The 22,202-nt window shown below is 35.1% G+C and overlaps 1 protein-coding gene across 5 annotated transcripts in view; it reads left to right on the forward strand.

Moving 5' to 3' along the window:
• Window positions 1-22,202, forward strand: part of WDR70 (WD repeat domain 70) — a 516,692-nt gene that overhangs the window by 230,775 nt on the left and 263,715 nt on the right. For all 5 annotated transcript variants that reach the window (XM_077117003.1, XM_077117005.1, XM_077117006.1 and 2 more), the window contains one exon: window positions 392-545. In XM_077117003.1, coding sequence (XP_076973118.1) covers window positions 392-545 — 154 coding nt within the window. The remainder of the gene's footprint in view (window positions 1-391; window positions 546-22,202) is intronic.

Here is a 22,202-nt window from a genome sequence, read left to right on the forward strand (position 1 = left end):
GCTGGGAGGAGCTTCACCTCTATCATTGTAATAGAAAAGAGAAGTTCAGGTACAGCTAAGTTTATAGCATTAATGGGAGGAAGTTGAAATTGTTCTTATGAGTTTCTTAGGAGAAAGGGTAGACAGAGTTAATCATAGATAAAGGGAGGTTTGATTGGATTGGAGATTTAATTTGAATACAGAAGATTATAAGAGATTGTTGTGGTGAGTGAGAGAAGAGAGCTAACAGGATAACTACTAGGTGTTTAGGGCCTACTTAAGGATGAGGTTTCTGATTTGTTGAATTAACTTCTGCAGTTGTGACCTTTTTGTTTTGCCCTGGCAGTGCTAAATGTAACTGAAAGTTAATATCTCACCAGGGTACTTTCTTTTTTTTTTCTTTTTCCAATAGCCACCAGATCAAGTCACTACAGTATAGTAACACAGGAGACATGATTCTTGTTGTATCTGGAAGCTCTCAGGCCAAAGTGATTGATAGAGATGGTTTTGAAGTAATGGAATGTATTAAGGGAGACCAGTATATTGTGGACATGGCGAACACCAAGGTAAGCATTAAGCAGAATATTTTAATGAATTTAATTCAGCACATTTGTTAACAGCTTGTTTCAGTTGTCTGTTGCTATGTAATAATGCACTACCAAAATTAGTGTCTTAAACGAAAATTTCTTCACAGTTGTGCAGATTGTCTGGCAGTCACTTGTGATTTGCCTGCTGTATCAGCTGGAGCACTAGTATGACTGTAAGAGCCTAGATTGCCCCCATCATATGGTGTACAGCTGGTGCTCTACACAATAGCTTATATCCCTTTATCTCTGATCACATATCTAATTTGAGCTTTCTCATGGTGTGGTGTTCTCAGTGGTGTTTGACTTTCTTACTGGCTAGGTTCCATGAGTGATATATTACTTTGCCAGGCTTCTGTGACAAAAGCTTCACAGTTGGCTGCTTAATAACAGAAATTTATCATCTCATGATTTCAGAAACTAGAAGTTATAAATCAAAGAAACCATGCTTTCTCCTGAAGCCTGTAGCGTTCTCTTGCTAGCTTGCTGCAATCCTTGGAGTTCTTTGGCTTGCATCTTTATGTCCCCTCACAAGGTGATATCTTTCTCTCTCCTTGTATCTGCTTTTCCAGGTTTTGCTGACTTCCATCTTCTCTCTGTGGCCTTTTGAGTCATCATGTCCAGATTTCTTCTGCTTATAAAGGACTCCAGTGATAGGGATTAAAGTCCACCTTGGTTCACTTTGGCCATATCTTAACTACAAGTAACATCTTCCAAAGGTCCTATTTATAAATGACTTCACATTTGCAGCAATGTAGATTAAGATTAAGAATATATCTTTGTTGGGGTATATAATCTAATCTACCTACTACAGGGCAAAACATGGAAACTGCATATTTCTTAAGGTCTGGCCTCAAATCTTATATAGTGTCATGGTATCAGCCTGATAAAGTCTATCTCTATCTGGAGAGGAAGACTCTGCCATTTCATGGGTGAGTGGCAAGGTCATATCATAAAGAAGATGTGGGATGGTGGATATTGTTGCAGCCATATATGGAAACACTATCTAACCTATACTTACTGTGTGGACTTTAAACAAGAAGAAAAGATGGTCTCATGAACCTTTTTCTATGAAAGGTTCTAATTGCATAATGACTTAAAATTAATGTATAGTAGAGGTGGGGCAAGATGGTGGCATAATGAGGTATGGAATGTCCTTCGTCCTCCAGAGCAGCTAGTAAATAGCCAGGAACTGTATGGAACAACTGCTGGGGGACATCAGTTACCAGACAAATGGTGTGTACCAGTCTGGGGCGGGTGGAGTGGCTAAGATTCCACACAGAACTGTGGGTCTCCCAAGCCATGGAGGCCAATACCCCACCTCACAGGCATGGTGCACTTGTTCCCAGGGAGAAAGGAGATAGACTTTGCTAGTGGCAAGGTCTTGGCTCAACCTGACTCCAGTTGCTGGAATAGATTGACAGCTTCTGACAGCTGGGAACAGGCCCCAAACACACATGAACTGGGAGTGAGCACTAAAGAAAGGGTTTTTTTTTTTTTTTTTTTTTTTTTTTTTGCCCAAGTGGGGAAGGGGCAGGACTGGCAGAGGAAAAATGGGATGGAAAACTGGTTTCTTTTTTAGTTGGATAGCATGGAGTGCTGGTAGAGTGGAGGGATTGGACCCCAAGAGAGGGGAGCACATGGAGCCTGGAGGTAAACAGAGCTATCTACCAAGTCAGACTCTTGATTGGCAAAACCAAGAAGCAAGGTCCAACTCTGAAAAGGCTTTTGGCTTTTTTTTTTTTTACTTCTTAACAGTGAATTATATGGAACTGCAAGCACTCTCAGGTTCCAGCACTGTCCCAGATAGAGGTAGAACTAAGGCATGTCTGTGAGGCAAGATAACTAATCAGGTGAAAGGAGTTAATTCCTAACAAGCATAGCTTCCAAAAAAAGCAGTGTGTGACTCAGCTCAAGTGGAGGCCCTCCTTCAGGGAATTCAGGTCATAGGAGCTGGGAAACAGAGGCAGTCAAAGCCCATCTGCTATCTCATCCTCTTTCTCAACCATGCCACTGACAGGGAGAGTCTGCTGAAATTAAAGCCACCCTGTCACTTTTTGCTGGTGGGGAGCTGTGGACTGACAAGTGGCACATGCTGAGCAGGATTGGAAAAGCACAGGGTCTAGAGACTTCATAAGAAAGTTTGGCAATGTGATGGGCCTCACCCTCAGGGAAAAATGATGCTGGCTACTCTCTCCTCCTGAGACGTGGGCCTGTCTGGTCTGGGAAAATCTGACTGGGGTCAATAAAACAGGAGACCCTTCTTGATTAAAAAGCTCCATATATGGATGGAAAGAAATAGAAAAATAAGAAATGTAAAATTATGATCATTTAAATAGAACCTATGCCAGAACCCTAGAATAAGTTGAACTGAATGTCAAACAACAGATAGTGAACAAAATCATCCAGCAAGAAAACCCTAGGTAAAGTAAAAACAGCCTCCAGATTGTTTAAGGAATTAATTAAGGAAATCAGAGGTCTAGACCCAGCAAGAAATAATGAGTCGTACTAGGAAAATCGAAGATATGACCCAGTCAAAGGAACAACCAGCACTTCAAATGAGATACAGGAGCTGAAACAACTAATTCAGGAAGTTCGAACAGACATGGAAACTCTCATCAAAAATCAAATCAATGAGTTGAAGGAGGATATAAAGAAGATACTGGTGAACATAAGGAAGAACTCAAAAGTTTTGAAAAAACAAATCATGGGACTTTTGGGAAGAAAGGCACAATAGAAAAGATGAAAAAAAAAGCAATAGCAGCCTACAATAATAAATTTGAAGAGCAGAAGAAAGGACTAGTAAACTAGAAGATAGGACATCTGAAATCTGACACACAAAAGAAAATATAGGGAAAAGAATGGAGAAATATGAACAGGGTCTCAGGGAATTGACGACAACATGAAATGCACAATACACATGCTATGGGTGTCCCAAGAGGAGAAGAAAAGGGAAAAGGGGCAGAAAGACTAATGAAGGAAATAATCACTGAATATTTCCCATCTCTTTTGAAAGACATGAAATTTCTGATCTAAGAAGTGCAGCATATCCAAATAGGATAGATCTAAATAGACATACTCCAATGCACTTACTCATGAGATTGTCAGATATGAAAGACAAAGAGATAATTTTAAAAGCAGCAGTAGAAAAGCAGTCCATCACATACAAGGGAAGCTTGATTACACTATATGTGGATTTCTCAGCAGAAATTATGGAGGCAAAAGGTATTGGTATATATATTTAAGACTCTGAAAGAGAAAAACTGCCACCCAAAATTCTATTTCCAGCAAAACTATCCTTCAAAACTGAGGGAGAGATTAAAATATATCCAGAGAGACTCTGTGATTAAGAGTCTGGCTGTACAAGAAATACTAAAGGGAACACTACAGGCAGATAGGAAAAGACAGGAGAGAAAGAGGTCTGGAGTAAAGGTAAAAAGAGAAAAAAATTAGATATGACATATAAAATCTAAAAGACAAAATTGTGGAAGAAAGTACTGCCTTTATAGTAATAGCATTAAATTTTAATGGATTGAATTCCCCAATCAAAAAATATAGATTGGCAGAATGGATTTAAAAACTGGACCAATCTGTATGCTGTCTAAAGGAGACTCACTTTAGACCCAAGGACAGAAATAGGTTGGAAGTGAAAGGTTGGGAAAAGTTATTTCATGCAAACAGCAACTGGAAAAGAGCAGTGTTAACTATGTTTGTATCTGAAAAATTAGTTTTCAAATGTAAAACCGAAGAGACAAAGAAGGACACTATATATTAATAAAAGGAACAGTTCAATAAGAAGACATAATCATAGATATTTATGCACAGAGACAGCCAGAGTACTCCAAAATACATGAAGCAAATACTGACAACTCTGAAGGGAGAAGTAGATACCTCTGCCATAATTGTTGCAGACTTCAATTCCCTGATCTCATCAATGCATAGAACATCTAGACAGAGGATCAATAAGGAAAGAGATTCTGCATTGTATGATAAATGAACTATATTTAACAGACATTTACAGAACATTGCACCCCAAACAGTAGGATACACATTTTTCTCAGGTGCCCATACATCATTCTCAAGAATAGACTATTTGCTGGATCACAAGTCACAATAAATTTTAAAAGTTTGAAATTATACACAACACTTTCTCGGATTATAATGGAATGATGTTGGAAGTCAATAACAGGCAGAGAGCAAGAAAATTCACAAATATATGGAGGCTAAATAATACACCCTTAAACAACAAGTGGGTCAAGAAAGAAATTACAAGAAAAATCAGTAAATATCTGTAGGCAAATGAAAATGAAAATACAGCATATCAAATTTTATGGGATGGTGCAAAGGCAGTGCTGAGAGGGAAACTTATTGCCTTCAATGACTATATTAAAAAAAGAACAAAGCAAAACTCAAGGAATGAGATGTTCACTTGGAAGAACTAGAGAAAGAACAACAGACTAACTCCAAAGTAAACAAAAGTAAAGAAACAAGATTAGAGCAGAAATAAATGAAATTGACAATATGAAAACAGTGGGGTGAATCAACAAAACCAGAAGTTGGCTCTTTGAGAAAATCAGTAACATTGATGGATCTTTAGTTAGGCTGACAAAAAAAAAAAAAAAAAAAAAAAAAAGGATGCAAATAAATAAAATCAGAAATGGAAGAGGGAATGTAACCACCAACCTCGCAGAAATAAAGGAGGTAATGTGAGGATATGAGCAGCTATCAGCCAATAAACTAGACAGTGTACATGAAATGGACAACTTCCTAGAAAGGCATGAACACAAAGAAATAAATGACCTCAACAAACCAATTACAAGTAAAGAGATTGAATCAGTCATCAAGAAACTCCCAGAAAAGAAAAGTCCAGGACTAGATGGTTTCACATGTGAATTCTACCAAGCATTCAAAAAAGAATTAGTAGCAATCCTGCTCAAACTCTTCAAAAGAATAGAAGACAAAAGAAAGCTACCTGACTCATTCTATGAAGCCAACATCACTCTAATAGCAAAATGAGATAGATATTAAAATAAAATAAAATTATAGACCAATCTCTTTAATGAATAAAGATGCAAAAATTCTCAACAAAACATGTACAAGTTGGATCCAGTGACACGTTAAAACAATTATACACCTTGACCAATTGAGTTTTATTCCCAGAATGCAAGGCTGGTTCAACACAAGAAAATCAATTAGTGTAATATACCACCTAAATAAGTCAAAGCAGAAAAAATCACATGATCATCTTGAATGATGCACAAAAGGCATTTGACAAAATTCAGTATCCTTTTTTGGTGAAAACACTTAAAAGGATATTAATGGAAGGGAACTTCCTCAACATGGTCACTTTAAGGGATATAAGATCAAGGAACCATATGATCAAGGAAAAATATGCAAACCCCATAGTTAACATCATCCTCAATGGGGAAAGACTGAAAGTTTTCCCTTTAAGATCAGGAAGAAGACAAAGATGCCCACTTTCACCATTGTTACTCAACATTGTGCTGGAAGTTATAGCCAGAGCAATTAGACAAGAAAAAGAAGTAAAAGCATCCAGATTGGCAAGAAAGAAGTAAAACTTTCACCGTTTGCAGATGGCATGATACTATATGTTGAAATTCTCAAAAAATCTATACAGCAAAGCTACTAGAGCTAATAAATGAAAATAGCAAAGTGGCAGGCTACAAGATGAATACTTGAAAATCAGTACTGTTTCTATATGCTAGTGATGAGCAAGCTTTTGGAGGAAATTAAGAAAACAATTCCATTTGCAATAGCAACTAAAGAATAAATACTTAGGAGTAAATTTAACTAAGGATACAAAGGAAGGATACACAGAATACTACAAGAAATTGCTGAAAGAAATCACAAATACCTCAATAAATGAAAGAGCATACTGTGCTCATGGATTGGAAGACTAAATATAGTTAAGATGTCAATTCTACCCAAATTGATTTATAAATTTAATGCAATACCAATTAAAACCCAATAGCTTACTTTGTAGAAATAGAAAAATGAATAACCAAATTTATTTGAAAGGGTAGTGTGCCACAAATAGTTAAAAATATCTTTAGAAAGCAAAATGAAGTGGGAGGTCTCAACACTACCTGACTTTAAAGCATATTACAAAGGTACAGTGTCCAAAACAGCATGAAACTGGCATAAAGATAGGTATACTAACCAGTGGAATCTATTTGAATGTTGAGAAACAGACCCTCTCATCTGTGGAGAATTGAAGTTTGATAAGATATAGTGGCATCTTAAATAAATGGTGTTTGGAGAACTGGATTTCCATATGTGAAAGAATGAAAGATCTGTATCTCAAAACTTATATAAAAATGAATGCAAAATAAATCAAAGACCTAAACATTAGAGCCCAGACCATAATATTTTTAGAAGGAGGTGCTTCCTAGACCTTACACCCAAAGCATAAGCATTGAAAGAAGAAATTAATAAATAGGATCGCTTCAAAATTAAACACTTTTGTTCATCAAAGAAATTTTTCAGAAAAGTGAGAGGTCAGCCTATTCAATGGGAGACAATATTTGAAACCACATATTAGATAAGGGTTTAGTATCCAGCATATATAAAGAGATTCTTCAACTGAACAGATAAAGACAAACAACCCAGTTTAAAAATGGGCAAAAGACATGAACTGACACTTCTCAGAAGAAATACAAATGGGTAAAAGACACGAAAATGGACATTTGCACACTGATGTTTATAGCATTATTTACAGTGCTAAGAGATGGAAACAGTCCAAATGTCCATCAAAAGATAAGTGGTTAAACAAGCTGTGATATCACATATGATGGAATATTACACAGCTGTAAGACAGTATAAAGTCACGAAGCAGGTAGCAACATGGATGAACCTTGAAGACATTATGCTAAGTGAAATTAGCCAGAAACAAAAGGACAAAAACTGTATGGTCTACAATTATGAACTAATATTAATGAGTAGACTTGGAAAGTTAAAGCTAAGAACACAGCAATACAGATTGTGCAGCAGGGCTGATTGTAAAATTTCAGAAGTGGATGGCACAATACTATCTGACAATAACACAATAATATAGGTATACTGAATGAAGCTGAATGTGAGTATGGTTGAGGGAGAAGGGCTGGGGGCACATATGAAACCAGAAAGAAAGATAGAGGATAAAGACTGAGACAATATAATTTAGGAATGCCTAGAGTGGACAATGATGATGATTAAAGGTACAAATATAGAAGTGTTTTCGCATGAGGCAGAACAAATGAATGTCAGTATTGCATGGTGTGGCAAATTGATGGTATACAGGAAAGTATACAATCAATGCAAACTAGGGTCTAGTCAGCCGTAAGATTGTAATATTATGGCAAAGGCAGGTCTATTTACTTAGGTTGGGTTGTATGATGTGTGAATAAAACTGTTCAAAAATGAACAGAGAGAAATAAGTGCTGGATAAAATGTGGAGAAAGAGATGTACCTATTCACTGTTGGTAGGGAAGCTGAAAGGTACAGCCCCTTTGATGGGCAGCATGGCGGTACCACAGGAGGATAGGGATTGGTTGCCATACGATCCTAAAACCCCGTTGTAGATATATACCTGGAGGAACTGAGAATGGGATACAAATGGATATTTGCACGCTGGTGTTTATAGTGGCATTGATCGTGATTCGCAATGGATGGAGGCAGCCTAAGAGTACAGTAACAGGGGGAAGCAAAGGAGAACTGTGGTGTATACATACAGTGGGCTATGAGTGGCTGCTAGAATGAATGAAGTTGTGAGGCATACAACTTGGTGAATGAACTTTAAAGACAGTGTGTTGAATGAAATGGAAACAAAAAGACAAATATCATGCCTCGCTCATATGGAATAACTATAATATACAAACTCAGAGAACTGAAGTTGAGACCATGGGCTATCTGGTTGGGGCCTATTATGAGAGGTCCTGAATTGTAAGCTCTTACAGTAGTCACATACATTCAGGAGTTCTGTTATTTCTAAATTCTGAGATACTGAGCTATTTGTGTATAACCTGCTTGTTCCCTGAAACTTTGGGCACGTATGAGACCCCTGAGTTAGAGCACTGAAACTATGAAAGTCAGCATTACCTCATACAGCAACCGTTAAAAAAGTTGAAGTGATCAGTCTTCAAATAGAGATATGAATGAACCTGATTTGGATAGTACTAAGGTAAATCAGAATACAGGGTAAAGGATGGTATTGTCCATATGTTAAAAGTTCAAGTTCTGTGTGAAGTCAAAGAAAGGGATGTTTATTTCATGCAAAATTTTTATTTGAGTAGCACATTCTCTAATTTAACTTGTATGGTCAGTTTATTTGAACACCATAATTACATGTAATCTTGAATAGGACTTGAGCTTTTGCTCGTTTGTACAGGTTAGTGTGATACCCCAATATATCCCAGAATAATTTGGGCAAAGAATAAAAAGCATTTGCAGCGTCCCCTTTGGGACTGGGGAGAAAGGAGGAAATATTGAACTTCTCCCTCTGGGAAGTTCCTGATATTATCTCAGAAAGTATGAATAATGAATTCAATAGACTGGGCCCTTGATCTTGGGGTTACCTGTGTGAAACATTTTCCTGCAAAGGAGAAGGTAAGTCTATTTATAATAATGCCTGTCACCCCCAGAGAAGATCTTTTGTTGCTCAGATGTGGCCTCTCTCTCTCTAAGCCAGTTCGGCTGGTGAACTCAGTCTCTTTCTGTCCTGTTGGGGACATGACTGCCAGAGGTGTAAATTTCCCTGGCAGTATGGGACAGGACTCCTGGGATGAGGCGGGACATGGCATCATGGGATTGAGAAAGCTTTTTAACCAAAAGGGAAAAGAGAGAAATGAGACAAGTAAAATTTCAGTGGCTGAGAGATTTCAAAGAAAGTCAAGAGGTTATCCTGGTGGTTATTCTTATGCATTATATAGATATTGCTTTTTAGTTTATGGTGCTTTGGAGTGGCTGGAGGGATGTACCTGAAACTGTTTAACTGTGTCCCCTTAGCTTTGATTCTTGAAGATGATTGTATAGCATATAATTGTTCATGGTATCCATTTATTACCTTTTTAAATTTTGTGTTCAGTAGTAATGTTCACCCTCTCATTTCTTATTTTATTTATTTGCATATTCTTTTTTTTTTTTTAAGTGTAGGTAAGGGTTTGTCAGTTTTACTGATTTTTTTCAAAAAAAAAACAACTTTGGTTTTGTTCATTTTTTTTTTCTCAATTTTATTTCTGCTCTAATCTTTGTTCTTTCTGTCTTTCTTTCTGCTTTCTTTGGGATTAGCTTGCATTTCCTTTTCTAGTCCCTTCAGGTGTGCCATTAAGTCTTTTATTGTAGCTCTTTTTATTATTTAATGTAGGCATTTAGGTCCATAAATTTTCTTTTCAGCACTGCCTTCACTGCATCCCATAAATTTTGAAATGTTGTGTTCTCATTTTCATTTGCCTCCAGATTTTTGCTGATTTCTCTTCCAGTTTCTTCTTTGATCCACTGATTGTTTAAGACTGTCTTTCTTTAGCCATAGATTTGTTAATTTTCTAGTCCTCTGCCTGTTACTGAGTTCCAGCTTCATTCTATTATAGTCAGAGAAAGTGCTCTGAATATAATAATTATATATTATATATATTATATGATATAATAATTCAATCTTTTAAAATTTGAAACTTATTTTGTGACCCAACATGTGGTCTGTTTTTGAAAATGATCCTTGGGCACTTGTGAAGAGTGTATGTCCTACTCTTTTCAGGTGAAATTTTCTGTATATATTTGTTAAGTCTAGTTCATTTGTCATATTACCAAACAATTGGTTCCTTGTTGATCCTCTGTCTAGATGGTCTATCTATTGATATCAGTGTTGTATTGAAGTCTCCATCTGTTACCGTAGAGTCGCCTGTTTCTCCCTTCGGTTTTGCCAGTGATTGCCTTACATTGAGGTACCCTGATTAGGTGTATAAATATTTATGTTTGTTATTTATTCTTGGTTCATTGCACCTTTTATTAATATATTGTCCTCTTTTGTTTCTTACGACAGTTTTGCATTTAAAGTCTATTTTGTCCAATATTAGTATGAACACCCCAGCTCTTTCTTGTTTGCTGTGTACGTGGAATGTCTTTTTCCAGTGTTTCCCTTTCAGGCTATTAGTGTTTTGGGTCTAAAGTGAGTCTCTTGTAGACAGAGTTTAAGTACTTTCGCTTTTATCATACTTTTTTTTTTTAGACAATCTGCCAATCTGTGCCATTTGATGGGGGAGTTTAATCCATTAACATTCAGTATTATTACTGTAAAAGCAGTAAATACTTCAGCCATTTTGTCCTTTGGTTTTTATATGTCACATCTTATTTTTATCTTTCTTTTACCCTTTCATGTACCCTTTCTGATAATCTTCATTTCTATACTCTACTCCTTTCTTTCATCCATTCTTTTCAGCCTGCAGAACTCCCTTTAGTATTTCTTGTAGGTCTGGTCTCTTTCTGATGAGGTCTCTCAGTTCTTTTTTGTCTGTGAATATTTTAAACTCTCCCTCAGTTTTGAAGGATAGTTTTGCTGGATAAAGAATTTTTGGCTTGCAGGTTTTCTTTTTCAGTCCCTTATATATGTCATATAACTATCTCCTCACCTCCATGGTTTCTGATGAGAAATTGACACTTAGTCTTAGTGAAGATCCCTTGTGTATAACGAATTGCTTTTCTCTTACTGCTTTCAGAATTCTCTCTTCATCTTTGGCATTTGACTTTCTGATTAATATGTGTCTTGGAGTAGGTCTGTTAGAATTTATTGTTTGGAGTATGTTACCTTTCTTAATTCTGTGTATTTATATCTTTCATAACAGTTTGAGACATTTTTGCCATTATTTCATGAAATATTCTTTCTGCCCTTTTTATTTTTATTCTCCTTTTGGGACACTCATGAAGTGTATGTTTGTGTACTTCATGCTGTCGTTCAATCCCCTGAGGCCCTGTTCCACTTTTTCCATTCTTTTTCTCTGTTTTTCTGTCTGTGGTACTTTGATTGTCATACTTCTAATTTACTGATTCTTTCTTCTTACTGTTCATATCTGCTGTTTTATGCCTTTAGTTCGTCTTTTTCTTCTTTTTCCTCATTCTATAAAGAGTTATCATTTCCAAATCACAGTAAAGGAAACTTGAGTAATTTACCAATTTTGTTTTCTTCTATGTGTCTTAGAGATACCTTACTAACAACTGGTACTGACACAAGAAGACATTTGCAGAATGTAATATTGTAGTGACAGTACTCAGATCGATTGTTACAGACATATTAAACTCTCTGAGTTTGTTTTCATCTTAATTATTTATATAGAATAGTCATCCAATAATATAAACATAATATAAAAACAGCAGCTAGAAATTTGTCTCAGTCATTGTTCAGAGATGAAAAGGTTAACCAATCTTTTTGTTATTTTCTACATGTAAATCCTTTTTTATTTTGAAATTTGATTCCAATTAAATTTTGACATTGTTCCAAGCTATTCATGTATAGGAATATACAAGGCCATCACTATATAGCATACTACAAAATAAGGACTCTTTCATTTACCACTTTAGTACATTTCCAAAATATGCCTAACAGTCCAGTTTTATTTCTGTCCAGGAGGGTGGGTGCCAAAAATTGGATTATAAGCACCTACATAAAAGCAACAGGATTAAAGTCAACAGCCTCTGAAAATTGAAAATGGCAAACATAGTGAGGCCGGCAAAGTCACAGCCACAGCATCCTTCTGGGCCCAGATGGAAGAGCTTCTAGTATATTTTTAATCTGTTCTATTTTGTCTTTCATCCTTATAATTTCTTTTATTTTTCTACTTATACTTTCAAATTCCTCGTTTTGCTCATATAGTATCTTCCTAATATCTTTATCTCTTTAGCCATATTTTCTTCATCTTCTTGAATTGATTTAGGTGATTTCTTTGAAGTTTTAATTTGCTTTCTTTACTGGCCATATCATCCTGTTTCTTTGTATGACTTGTAATTTTTTGGTGATGTCTGGGCATCTGATTATCTTAATCAGTTTACTCTGGAGGTGAATTTCTCTTTCTTGTCTAAGGTTTTACTGTTGATTGGCTTTGTGTTAAGGTTCTTTTTTTTTGACATATTCTTCAACTTATTGTAGACTTTTAGAATTTCTGGTTTTTAACTTATCAGATTTTTTCAGGTCTTCATCTGATTCTTGTCCTGGATATATGTTGTACAATTTGTACTGTTATCTTAGCCTTAGGGAAAGCTTCCTTTGCTCTATTTCTTCTCTGAGAATTTTTATCCTTTCTGTTAGTTTTTGTTTGGCCTCTATCCTTTTTTACTCTCCTCTAGCTGTTTTTGTCTGGTGGGAAAATTTTTGGATGAAATTCACACTGGAGATAACTGTCCCAAGTCAGTATTTTTCAGCCCAAACTGAGCCAACCACCCACAATGGGAGCACAGTCCATTTTTAAAGAGCCCTGGAGAGGACACTAGGGGTTGTTGTGCTGAGAGTGGTTGAAGTTTACAGAGAACTGAAAGATAGGAAGTTGTTCGGCTAGCGCATGGAATATTTAGAGCTTAGAACATATTAGGTGATAAATATTTTTTAAATCAATAAATATTGGAAGTTTATGATTTCAAAAGAGGAACCGTTTGGGGGTAATGGCAGGGTTAGCCATTGTTGGAGCTGCTGAAATGTATTGGAAGAGTTCACTCGTGTTGAGTAGGTCAAGGAAGAATGAATTTTTGGTGTTCCTTGGTATTTTCAAATAGACTTTTGAATCCTTGATTCATAGAAGGAAGTGACTAAGAGTGATGTATTGCAGAAGGATTTGGCAAACTATGTCTGGTGAGGCAGATCCATCCTGCTGCTTATTTTTATAAGTAAAATGTTTTATTGGAACATAACCATACCCAACATTATGGCTGCTTTTGCATTACAATGGCAGAGTTCAACAAAAATCCATGTGGCCCCCAAAGTTTAAAATATTTATTTTATTGTCCTTTGTAGAAAATACCAACTCCTAAATTAAAACTATTAATATTCTCTCCAGCAAAATGTACTCATGTAAATTTTACTGTTAATTTTAGGAGGTTTGGTGATTGCTGAAAGCCTGTAGATGGACTCTGGTTAAGAACTTTGGGATCAGAGTTCTTGTATATTTCCTGCAACATGTCGTCTCTTCATAGGAATTGACTCTGTTAGGTCACTTTGCCAAAGACATGAGTATTTTCATTTTGTGGGTCACAGGGCCTCATCTCATTCAGTGACTATAAACAGCACCTCTGTAGGACAGCTGTTTTACATGTTTTATCATATGGGCAGCCACAAGAATGTTGGCATATTAGTGTACAGATCATCTCACATCTGTGTGTGTGTGTGTGTGTGTGTGCATGTGTGTAAGGGAAATCAATACTAGTTATAGTTAGTAATGTCCTCTCTCTCTGCAAAGTACAGCATGTTATGAGAAACAAATACTTGCTTAATTCTTTCCTCTAGACTCTTTTTCAGTGAAGACTGTTATATAAAGGAAGGGAATCTTTCAGAAGTGCCCATGTTGATAAAGAAGAAAAAGAAAAACTAGTTTATTTGATGAAAATGTGGCTTAGTCACTAATTGTTCTTTACTAGGTGTCACTTAAATTCGTCCCGCCCCCTCCCTACTGTTAGTCATGGTGCTGAGTCTGTTTAGATCCATTTAAGAATCCTTGGTTGAACTTCATTTTTGTTATGACTAAGGACACTTAACATTCCCATTGCCTTTGTCACATTCCTGTCTTTACAAACAAGAAACAACATTCACAGTCTTTTAGATCTATTCAGTTTAACTTACTATTCCTGTTCTTACTTTTGGTACTAAACAGCTAAGGTGATAACATGTCATTTTATCTTAATGTCCTTTATAATAGGAATAATTTTCTTTTAGTCCTCCTAATAATATGCTTTCTGTTCTAAGATGCTGTTTTAACTCAAATCAGCAAACATCAGTAAAAGGCCTGTTTTTTGGCACCTGCTGGATGAGTTGCCAGGCTCCTGTTAAGGCAGAGGGCAGGAAGTGAAGTTCTGGATTGAGCAGCAGCCATCATAGAATCACTGAGTTTGAGAAGGGGACTGAGTTCCTTTTGCCAGCTATTGGTATTGTCAGTTTTTTTAAATTTTAGTCATTCGAATAGGTGTGTAGTGAAATCTTATTATTGTTTTAATTTGTATTTTTCCAATTACCAATGATGTTGAACATCTTTTTTAGTTTTATCTTCCTTATAGCTTCAAAATTTTTTGCCCATATTGATGGATGTTTGTTTTCAAGAGTATTTTATGTATTCTGGATATAAGTTCTTTGTCAAATGTGTGTTTTTGTTTGCATTCTCTTAACTGTGTTCTTCCCAAAGCAAAAGATTTTTAATTTTAATGAAGTCCAATTTATCAGTTTTTTTCTTTGATGAATTGGCTTTTGGTGTGTTATCTAAGAATCTTTTGCCAAATATAAAGTAACAAAAAATGTTCTACAATACTGTTTCTTGGAGTTTCACTGTTTGATGCTCTATATTCAAGCTATGATCCATTCTGAGTTCATTGCATATTCTCCTCTTCACTTTTTTTAGAAGATATTGTGAAAAAGTGGAGCTCTTTCTTAAATCTTTGGTAGAATTAGCCAGTGTGTGGCAATATATGGGCCTGGAGTTTCTACTCCTTCCCTCTGTCCCTCCCTCCCTCTTTCTTTCCTTCTTCTTTTAACTGTGAGTTCAGTTTCTCTGATGAATCTGGGGCTATTCAAGTTAGCCCTTTGTTTTTGGTTGAGTTCTGGTAGTTTGTGACTTTCATGAAATTGGTCCATTTCCTCCTGGATATCAAACACGTGCATAGAATTGTTAGTAATATTTCTCTGGAATCGATAGTGGTATCCCTCTTTTTTCCTGATGTGTCTTAGCTCTTTTTTCTTGCTTGCTTTGGCTACAGGTTTATCAAGTTTATTCACTTTTTTTTTAATATAATCAATTTTTGATCTCATTAATTTTCTCTATTTCTTTGTTTTTGATTTATTGATTTCTGCTTTGATTCTTATTATTTGTTTTCTGTTCTATCAGATTTTTCTTTATATGAAACTGTTGTTAGGTACAAACACATTTACAATTGTTATGACTTCTGGTGAGTTGACCCTTTTATCATTCTGTAATGTCCCTCCTTATCTGATGGTTTTCCTTGTTTTGAAGTTTGCTTTATGTGATAATATAGCCACTCTAACTTTTTAAAAATTATGTTTTGCTTGGCATGCCTTTTTTCCATACTTTACTTTTTTTTTTAAATTTTTAAATTTTACATGGGCAGTCACCGGGAATCGAACCTGAGTCTCCAGCATGATGGCAGGCAAGAACTCTGCCTGCCGAACCATCATGGCCCGCCCTCCATCCTTTGCTTTTAACCTATCTAGATCATATGTTTCAAGTGAATTTCTTGAAAGAAGCCTATTGTTCCATTTTTATATCCATTCTGACAGTCATTTTATTTTATTATTATATATAGAGCATTTAAGTTTAATGTAATTATTGATATGACTAAATTTATTTCTACCATTTTATTATTAGTTTTGTTTGTCCTTTCTGTTCTTTATCACTTGTTTCCCCTTTCATGTCTTTTTTAGAATTATTGACATATTTTCAGAATTCTGTTTTAATTTACCTATTGATTTTTGTTATGTTTCTGGGTTATGTTTCTTTTATGTGATAGCTATACATACACAGACACATAAACACACACCAAATTTTACACTATCTACTTAGAATTAATAATTTGCAATTTTGGGTAAAAGGAAAGTATATGATATATAGGTCCCTTTATCACCCACTTATGATCTAATTGTCTAATATATTGCATCCATATACATTGAAAATCCCATCAGAACGTGTTTTGATTTTTGTTTTCAATAAAAATTAAAGGTGAAAAATACTATTTTAGTTACTCAAATTTTGCTTTTCTGTTGTTGACTCATCATTGCTGGTATTCCAGGATTTCATTTAATATTTTACTTTTACTTGAAGAAGTTCCTTTAGCACTTCCTATTTAATTTTTAAGTGTTGTGAGATATATTTAATACAACATACAATTCACCATGTAGTGTGTAATTCATTGACTTTTGTTATATTCACAGAGTTGCTTAACCATCACCACTAACAATTTTAGAATATTGGCATCAACCTAAAAAGAAGCCCTATCCTGCCCAGCCATCATCATTCCCCAACCCTCCCATCCTTCCCATACCTCTTCAACCACTAATCTACTTTCTTTTCAATTGCCTATTGAGGATATTTCATGTAAATGAAATTATAGAATATATGGATTTTTGTGACTAGCTTTTTTCACTTAGAATGTTTTCAGTCATATTGTAGCATTTATCAGTGTTTCATAATTTTTATTGGCAAATAGTATTCAATTGTATCCTGTACCACATTTTATTTATCCATTCATCCGTTGATAGAAATTTGTGTTTTCTTTTTGATATTATGAATAATGCTGCTATGAATATTTGTGTATATATTTATATGAGGACATATGTTTCCATTTCTCTGGGGTATATACCTAGGAGTAGAATTTCTGGATCATGTGGTTAGCTTCATTTGAAAAACAGACTGTTTTACATTCCCACCAGCACTGTATGAGGGTTCCAACTTCTCAACATCCTCATCAACATTTGTTATTGTCCACTTTTTTCATTGTAACCATCCTCTTGTTGTGAAGTGGTATCTCATTGCAGTTATCATTTGCTTTACATTAATTATATTAAAGAAATGTCCATGTGCTTATTTGCCATTTATATATCTTGGAGAAATGTCAATTTAGATCCTTTGCCAAATTCTTTTTGTTAGAGAATTTACAGGTTTACAGAAAAATCATGGATAAAATACGTAAAATACATCTTCCCCCTATACCACCCTACTATTAATACACCTGCATTAGTGTGGTACATTTGTCATGATTCATTAAAGAACATTTTTTAATTGTACTATTAACTATAGTCCATAATTTACAATACGGTTCACAATGTTTTACAGTCACATGTTTAAAAAATTTTATTATAGTAACATTTATACAACCTAAAATTTCCTGTTTTAACCACAATCATATATATAATTGAGTGCTGTAGTTACTTTCACAATATTGTACTACTATTCCACCATCCATTAACAAAATTTTACAATCAACATGAATAGAAACTTTGTACAATTTAAGCATTAACTCCCCAGTACCTAGCACTGGGCCAACCCCTGGCAAACTATATTCTAGATTCTGACTCTATGAGTTTGCTTTTGCTAGTTGTTTCATATCAGTGGGATCATACAATGTTTGTCCTTATTTGTCTGGCTTATTTTCATTCTATACAGTTAGGTTTAAGGTTCCTCCAGGTTGTATGATGAACCATCACTCCGTTCCTTTTTATTGTTGATTAATATTACATTGTATATATACACATACCACATTTTATGTGTCATTCATTGATTGATGGACACTTGGATTGTTTCTCTCTTTTGGCAATTGTGAATAAAGACGCCGTGAACATCTGTGTGCAATATTATTCAAGCTTGTGATTTTAGTTTTTTTGGGTATATATCTAGAAGTGGGATTGCTAGGTCATATAGTAATTCTATATATAGCTATCTGTGGAGGTTACCAAATGGTCTTCCACAGTTGTTGCACCATTCACATCCCCTACAGCAATGAATGACCGTTCTTATTTCTCTACATCCTCTCTGATACTTGTAATTTTCTGTTTTTTAAATAGTAACCACTCTGTTGGGTATGACATAGTATCTCATTGTGGTTTTCATTTACATTTTCCTGATTGCTAATGGTGTGCAACATCTTTAAAGTGCTTCTTGGTCATTTACATATCTTCTTTGGAGAAATGTCTATTCAAATCTATTGCCTATTTTTTTTTTTTTTTTTTTTTTTTTACTTAGGTTGTCTTTTTATTGTTAAGTTGTAGGATTTCTTTTTATATTCTGGGTATTAAATCCTTTTTGTATGTGTATTTTCCACATATTTTCTTATATTAAGTATCTTGTCTTTTCACTTCCATGATAAAGTCCTTCAATTAAAGTTTTTAATTCTGATGATGTCCCATTCATCTATTTTTTTCTTTTGGTGCTTGTGCTTTGGGTATAAAATCTATGAACACATTGCTTTTGATTCATTTTGAGTTAATTTTGGTATAAGGTGTGAGATATGGCTCCCCCTTCATTCTTTTGGATATGGCTGTCCAGTTCTCCAATGCAATATTGAAAAGACTTCTTTCCCGATTCAGTGGATTTGGCAGTATTGTAGAAAATGAGTTGGCCATGGATATAGGGTCTATTTCTGAACTCTCAATTTAATTCCATTGGTCTTTGTATCTATAATTGTGCCCAAACCATGCTGTTTGTAATAAGTACTGTAACTTCGTAATTTTTTTCAGCATGTATATTTCACATGCTATACAAACAATCTGAAATATACAATCACTGGTTCCCAGTATCATCACATAGGTGTGCATGAAGTTTTAAAGTCAGGAAATATGAGTCCTCTGACTTCATTATACTTTTTCAAGATGGTATTGGTTATTTGGGGCATCTAACCAAAAATCAAAAAATAGATTTGGTGATTGGGTTTTCCATTTTTGCAAACTTAAGCTGTTGGAATTTTGATTAGGATGGTGGTGAATCTGTACATTGTTTTGGGTAGAATTAACATCTTAACAATATGTGGTCTTCCAGTCCAGAAGCATAGAATGTCCTTCCATTTGTTTACATCTTCTTTGATTTCTTTTAACAATGTTTTATAGTTTTCCATGCATAAGTCCTTTACATTTTTGGTTAAATTTGTTGCTAGATATTTGATTCTTTTTGTTGCCATTGTAAATGGATTCTTTTTCTTGATTCACTTCCTCAGATTGCTCATTACTAGTGTATAGAAACACTACTGATTGTCGTGTGTTTATCTTGTACCCTGCCACTTTACTGAATCTGTTTATTAGTTCTCATATTTTGATATAGATTTGTTGGGACTTTCTGTCCATAGATGAGAGGGTCTATATCTGAGCACTCTATTCGATTCCATTGGTCGATATATCTATCTTTATGCCAATACCATGCTGTTTTGACCACTGTGGCTTCATAATATGCCTTAAAGTCAGGCAGCGCGAGACCTCCAGCTTCGTTTTTTTTCCTCAAGATGTATTTAGCAATTCGGGGCACCCTGCCCTTCCAGATAAATTTGCTTATTGGTTTTTCTATTTCTGAAAAATAAGTTGTTGGGATTTTGATTGGTATTGCATTGAATCTGTAAATCAATTTAGGTAGGATTGACATCTTAACTATATTTAGTCTTCCAATCCATGAACACGGTATGCCCTTCCATCTATTTAGGTCTTCTGTGATTTCTTTTAACAGTTTTTTGTAGTTTTCTTTATATAGGTTTTTTGTCTCTTTAGTTAAATTTATTCCTAAGTATTTTAGTCTTTTAGTTGCAATTGGTAATGGGATTCGTTTCTTGATTTCCCCCTCATCTTGTTCATTACTAGGGTATAGAAATGCTACAGATTTTTGAATGTTGATCTTGTAACCTGCTACTTTGCTGTACTCATTTATTAGCTCTATTAGTTTTGTTGTGGATTTTTCCGGGTTTTCGACGTATAGTATCATATCGTCTGCAAACAGTGATAGTTTTACTTCTTCCTTTCCAATTTTGATGCCTTGTATTTCTTTTTCTTGTCTAATTTCTCTGGCTAGAACCTCCAACACAATGTTGAATAATAGTGGTGATAGTGGACATCCTTGTCTTGTTCCTGATCTTAGGGGGAAAGTTTTCAATTTTTCCCCATTGAGGATGATATTAGCTGTGGGTTTTTCATATATTCCCTCTATCATTTTAAGGAAGTTCCCTTGTATTCCTATCCTTTGAAGTGTTTTCAACAGGAAAGGATGTTGGATCTTGTCAAATGCCTTCTCTGCATCAATTGAGATGATCATGTGATTTTTCTGCTTTGATTTGTTAATGTGGTGTATTACATTAATTGATTTTCTTATGTTGAACCATCCTTGCATACCTGGGATGAATCCTACTTGGTCATGATGTATAATTCTTTTAATGTGTTGTTGGATACGATTTGCTAGAATTTTATTGAGGATTTTTGCATCTATGTTCATTAGAGAGATTTTGATCTGTAGTTTTCTTTTTTTGTAATATCTTTGCCTGGTTTTGGTATGAGGGTGATGTTGGCTTCATAGAATGAATTAGGTAGTTTTCCCTCCACTTCGATTTTTTTGAAGAGTTTGAGGAGCGTTGGTACTAATTCTTTCTGGAATGTTTGGTAGAATTCAGATGTGAAGCCGTGTGGTCCTGGACTTTTCTTTTTAGGAAGTTTTTGAATGACTGATTCAATTTCTTTACTTGTGATTGGTTTATTGAGGTCATCTATGTCTTCTTGAGTCAAAGTTGGTTGTTCATGTCTTTCGAGGAACCCGTCCATTTCCTCTAAATTGTTGTATTTATTAGCGTAAAGTTGTTCATAGTATCCTGTTATTACCTCCTTTATTTCTGTGAGGTCAGTAGTTATGTCTCCTCTTCCATTTCTGATCTTTTTTATTTGCATCCTCTCTCTTCTTCTTCTTGTCAATCTTGCTAAGGGCCCATCAATCTTATTGATTTTCTCATAGAACCAACTTCTGGCCTTACTGATTTTCTCTATTTTTTTCATGTTTTCAATTTCATTTATTTCTGCTCTAATTTTTGTTATTTCTTTCCTTTTGCTTGCTTTGGGATTAGTTTGCTGTTCTTTCTCCAGTTCTTCCAAGTGGACAGTTAATTCCTGGATTTTTGCCTTTTCTTCTTTTCTGATATAGACATTTAGGGCAATAAATTTCCCTCTTAGCACTGCCTTTGCTGCGTCCCATAAGTTTTGATATGTTGTGTTTTCATTTTCATTTGCCTCGAGGTATTTGCTAATTTCTCTAGCAATTTCTTCTTTGACCCACTCGTTGTTTAGGAGTGTGTTGTTGAGCCTCCACGTATTTGTTAATTTTCTGGCACTCCGCCTATTATTGATTTCCAACTTCATTCCTTTATGATCCGAGGAAGTGTTGTGTATGATTTCAATCTTTTTAAATTTGTTAAGACTTGCTTTGTGACCCAGCATATGGTCTATCTTTGAGAATGATCCATGAGCACTTGAGAAAAAGGTGTATCCTGCTGTTGTGGGATGTAGTGTCCTATAAATGTCTGTTAAGTCTAGCTCATTTATAGTAATTTTCAGATTCTCTATTTCTTTATTGATCCTCTGTCTAGATGTTCTGTCCATTGATGAGAGTGGTGAATTGAAGTCTCCAACTATTATCGTATATGAGTCTATTTCCCTTTTCAGTGTTTGCAGTGTATTCCTCACATATTTTGGGGCATTCTGGTTTGGTGCGTAAATATTTATGATTGTTATGTCTTCTTGTTTAATTGTTCCTTTTATTAGTATATAGTGTCCTTCTTTGTCTCTTTTAACTGTTTTACATTTGAAGTCTAATTTGTTGGATATTAGTATAGCCAATCCCGCTCTTTTCTGGTTGTTATTTGCATGAAATATCTTTTCCCAACCTTTCACTTTCAACCTATGTTTATCTTTGGGTCTAAGATGTGTTTCCTGTA

This window comes from Tamandua tetradactyla, chromosome 9 (genome assembly GCF_023851605.1).
Source record: "Tamandua tetradactyla isolate mTamTet1 chromosome 9, mTamTet1.pri, whole genome shotgun sequence".
In the NCBI taxonomy this organism is placed as follows: domain Eukaryota; kingdom Metazoa; phylum Chordata; class Mammalia; order Pilosa; family Myrmecophagidae; genus Tamandua; species Tamandua tetradactyla.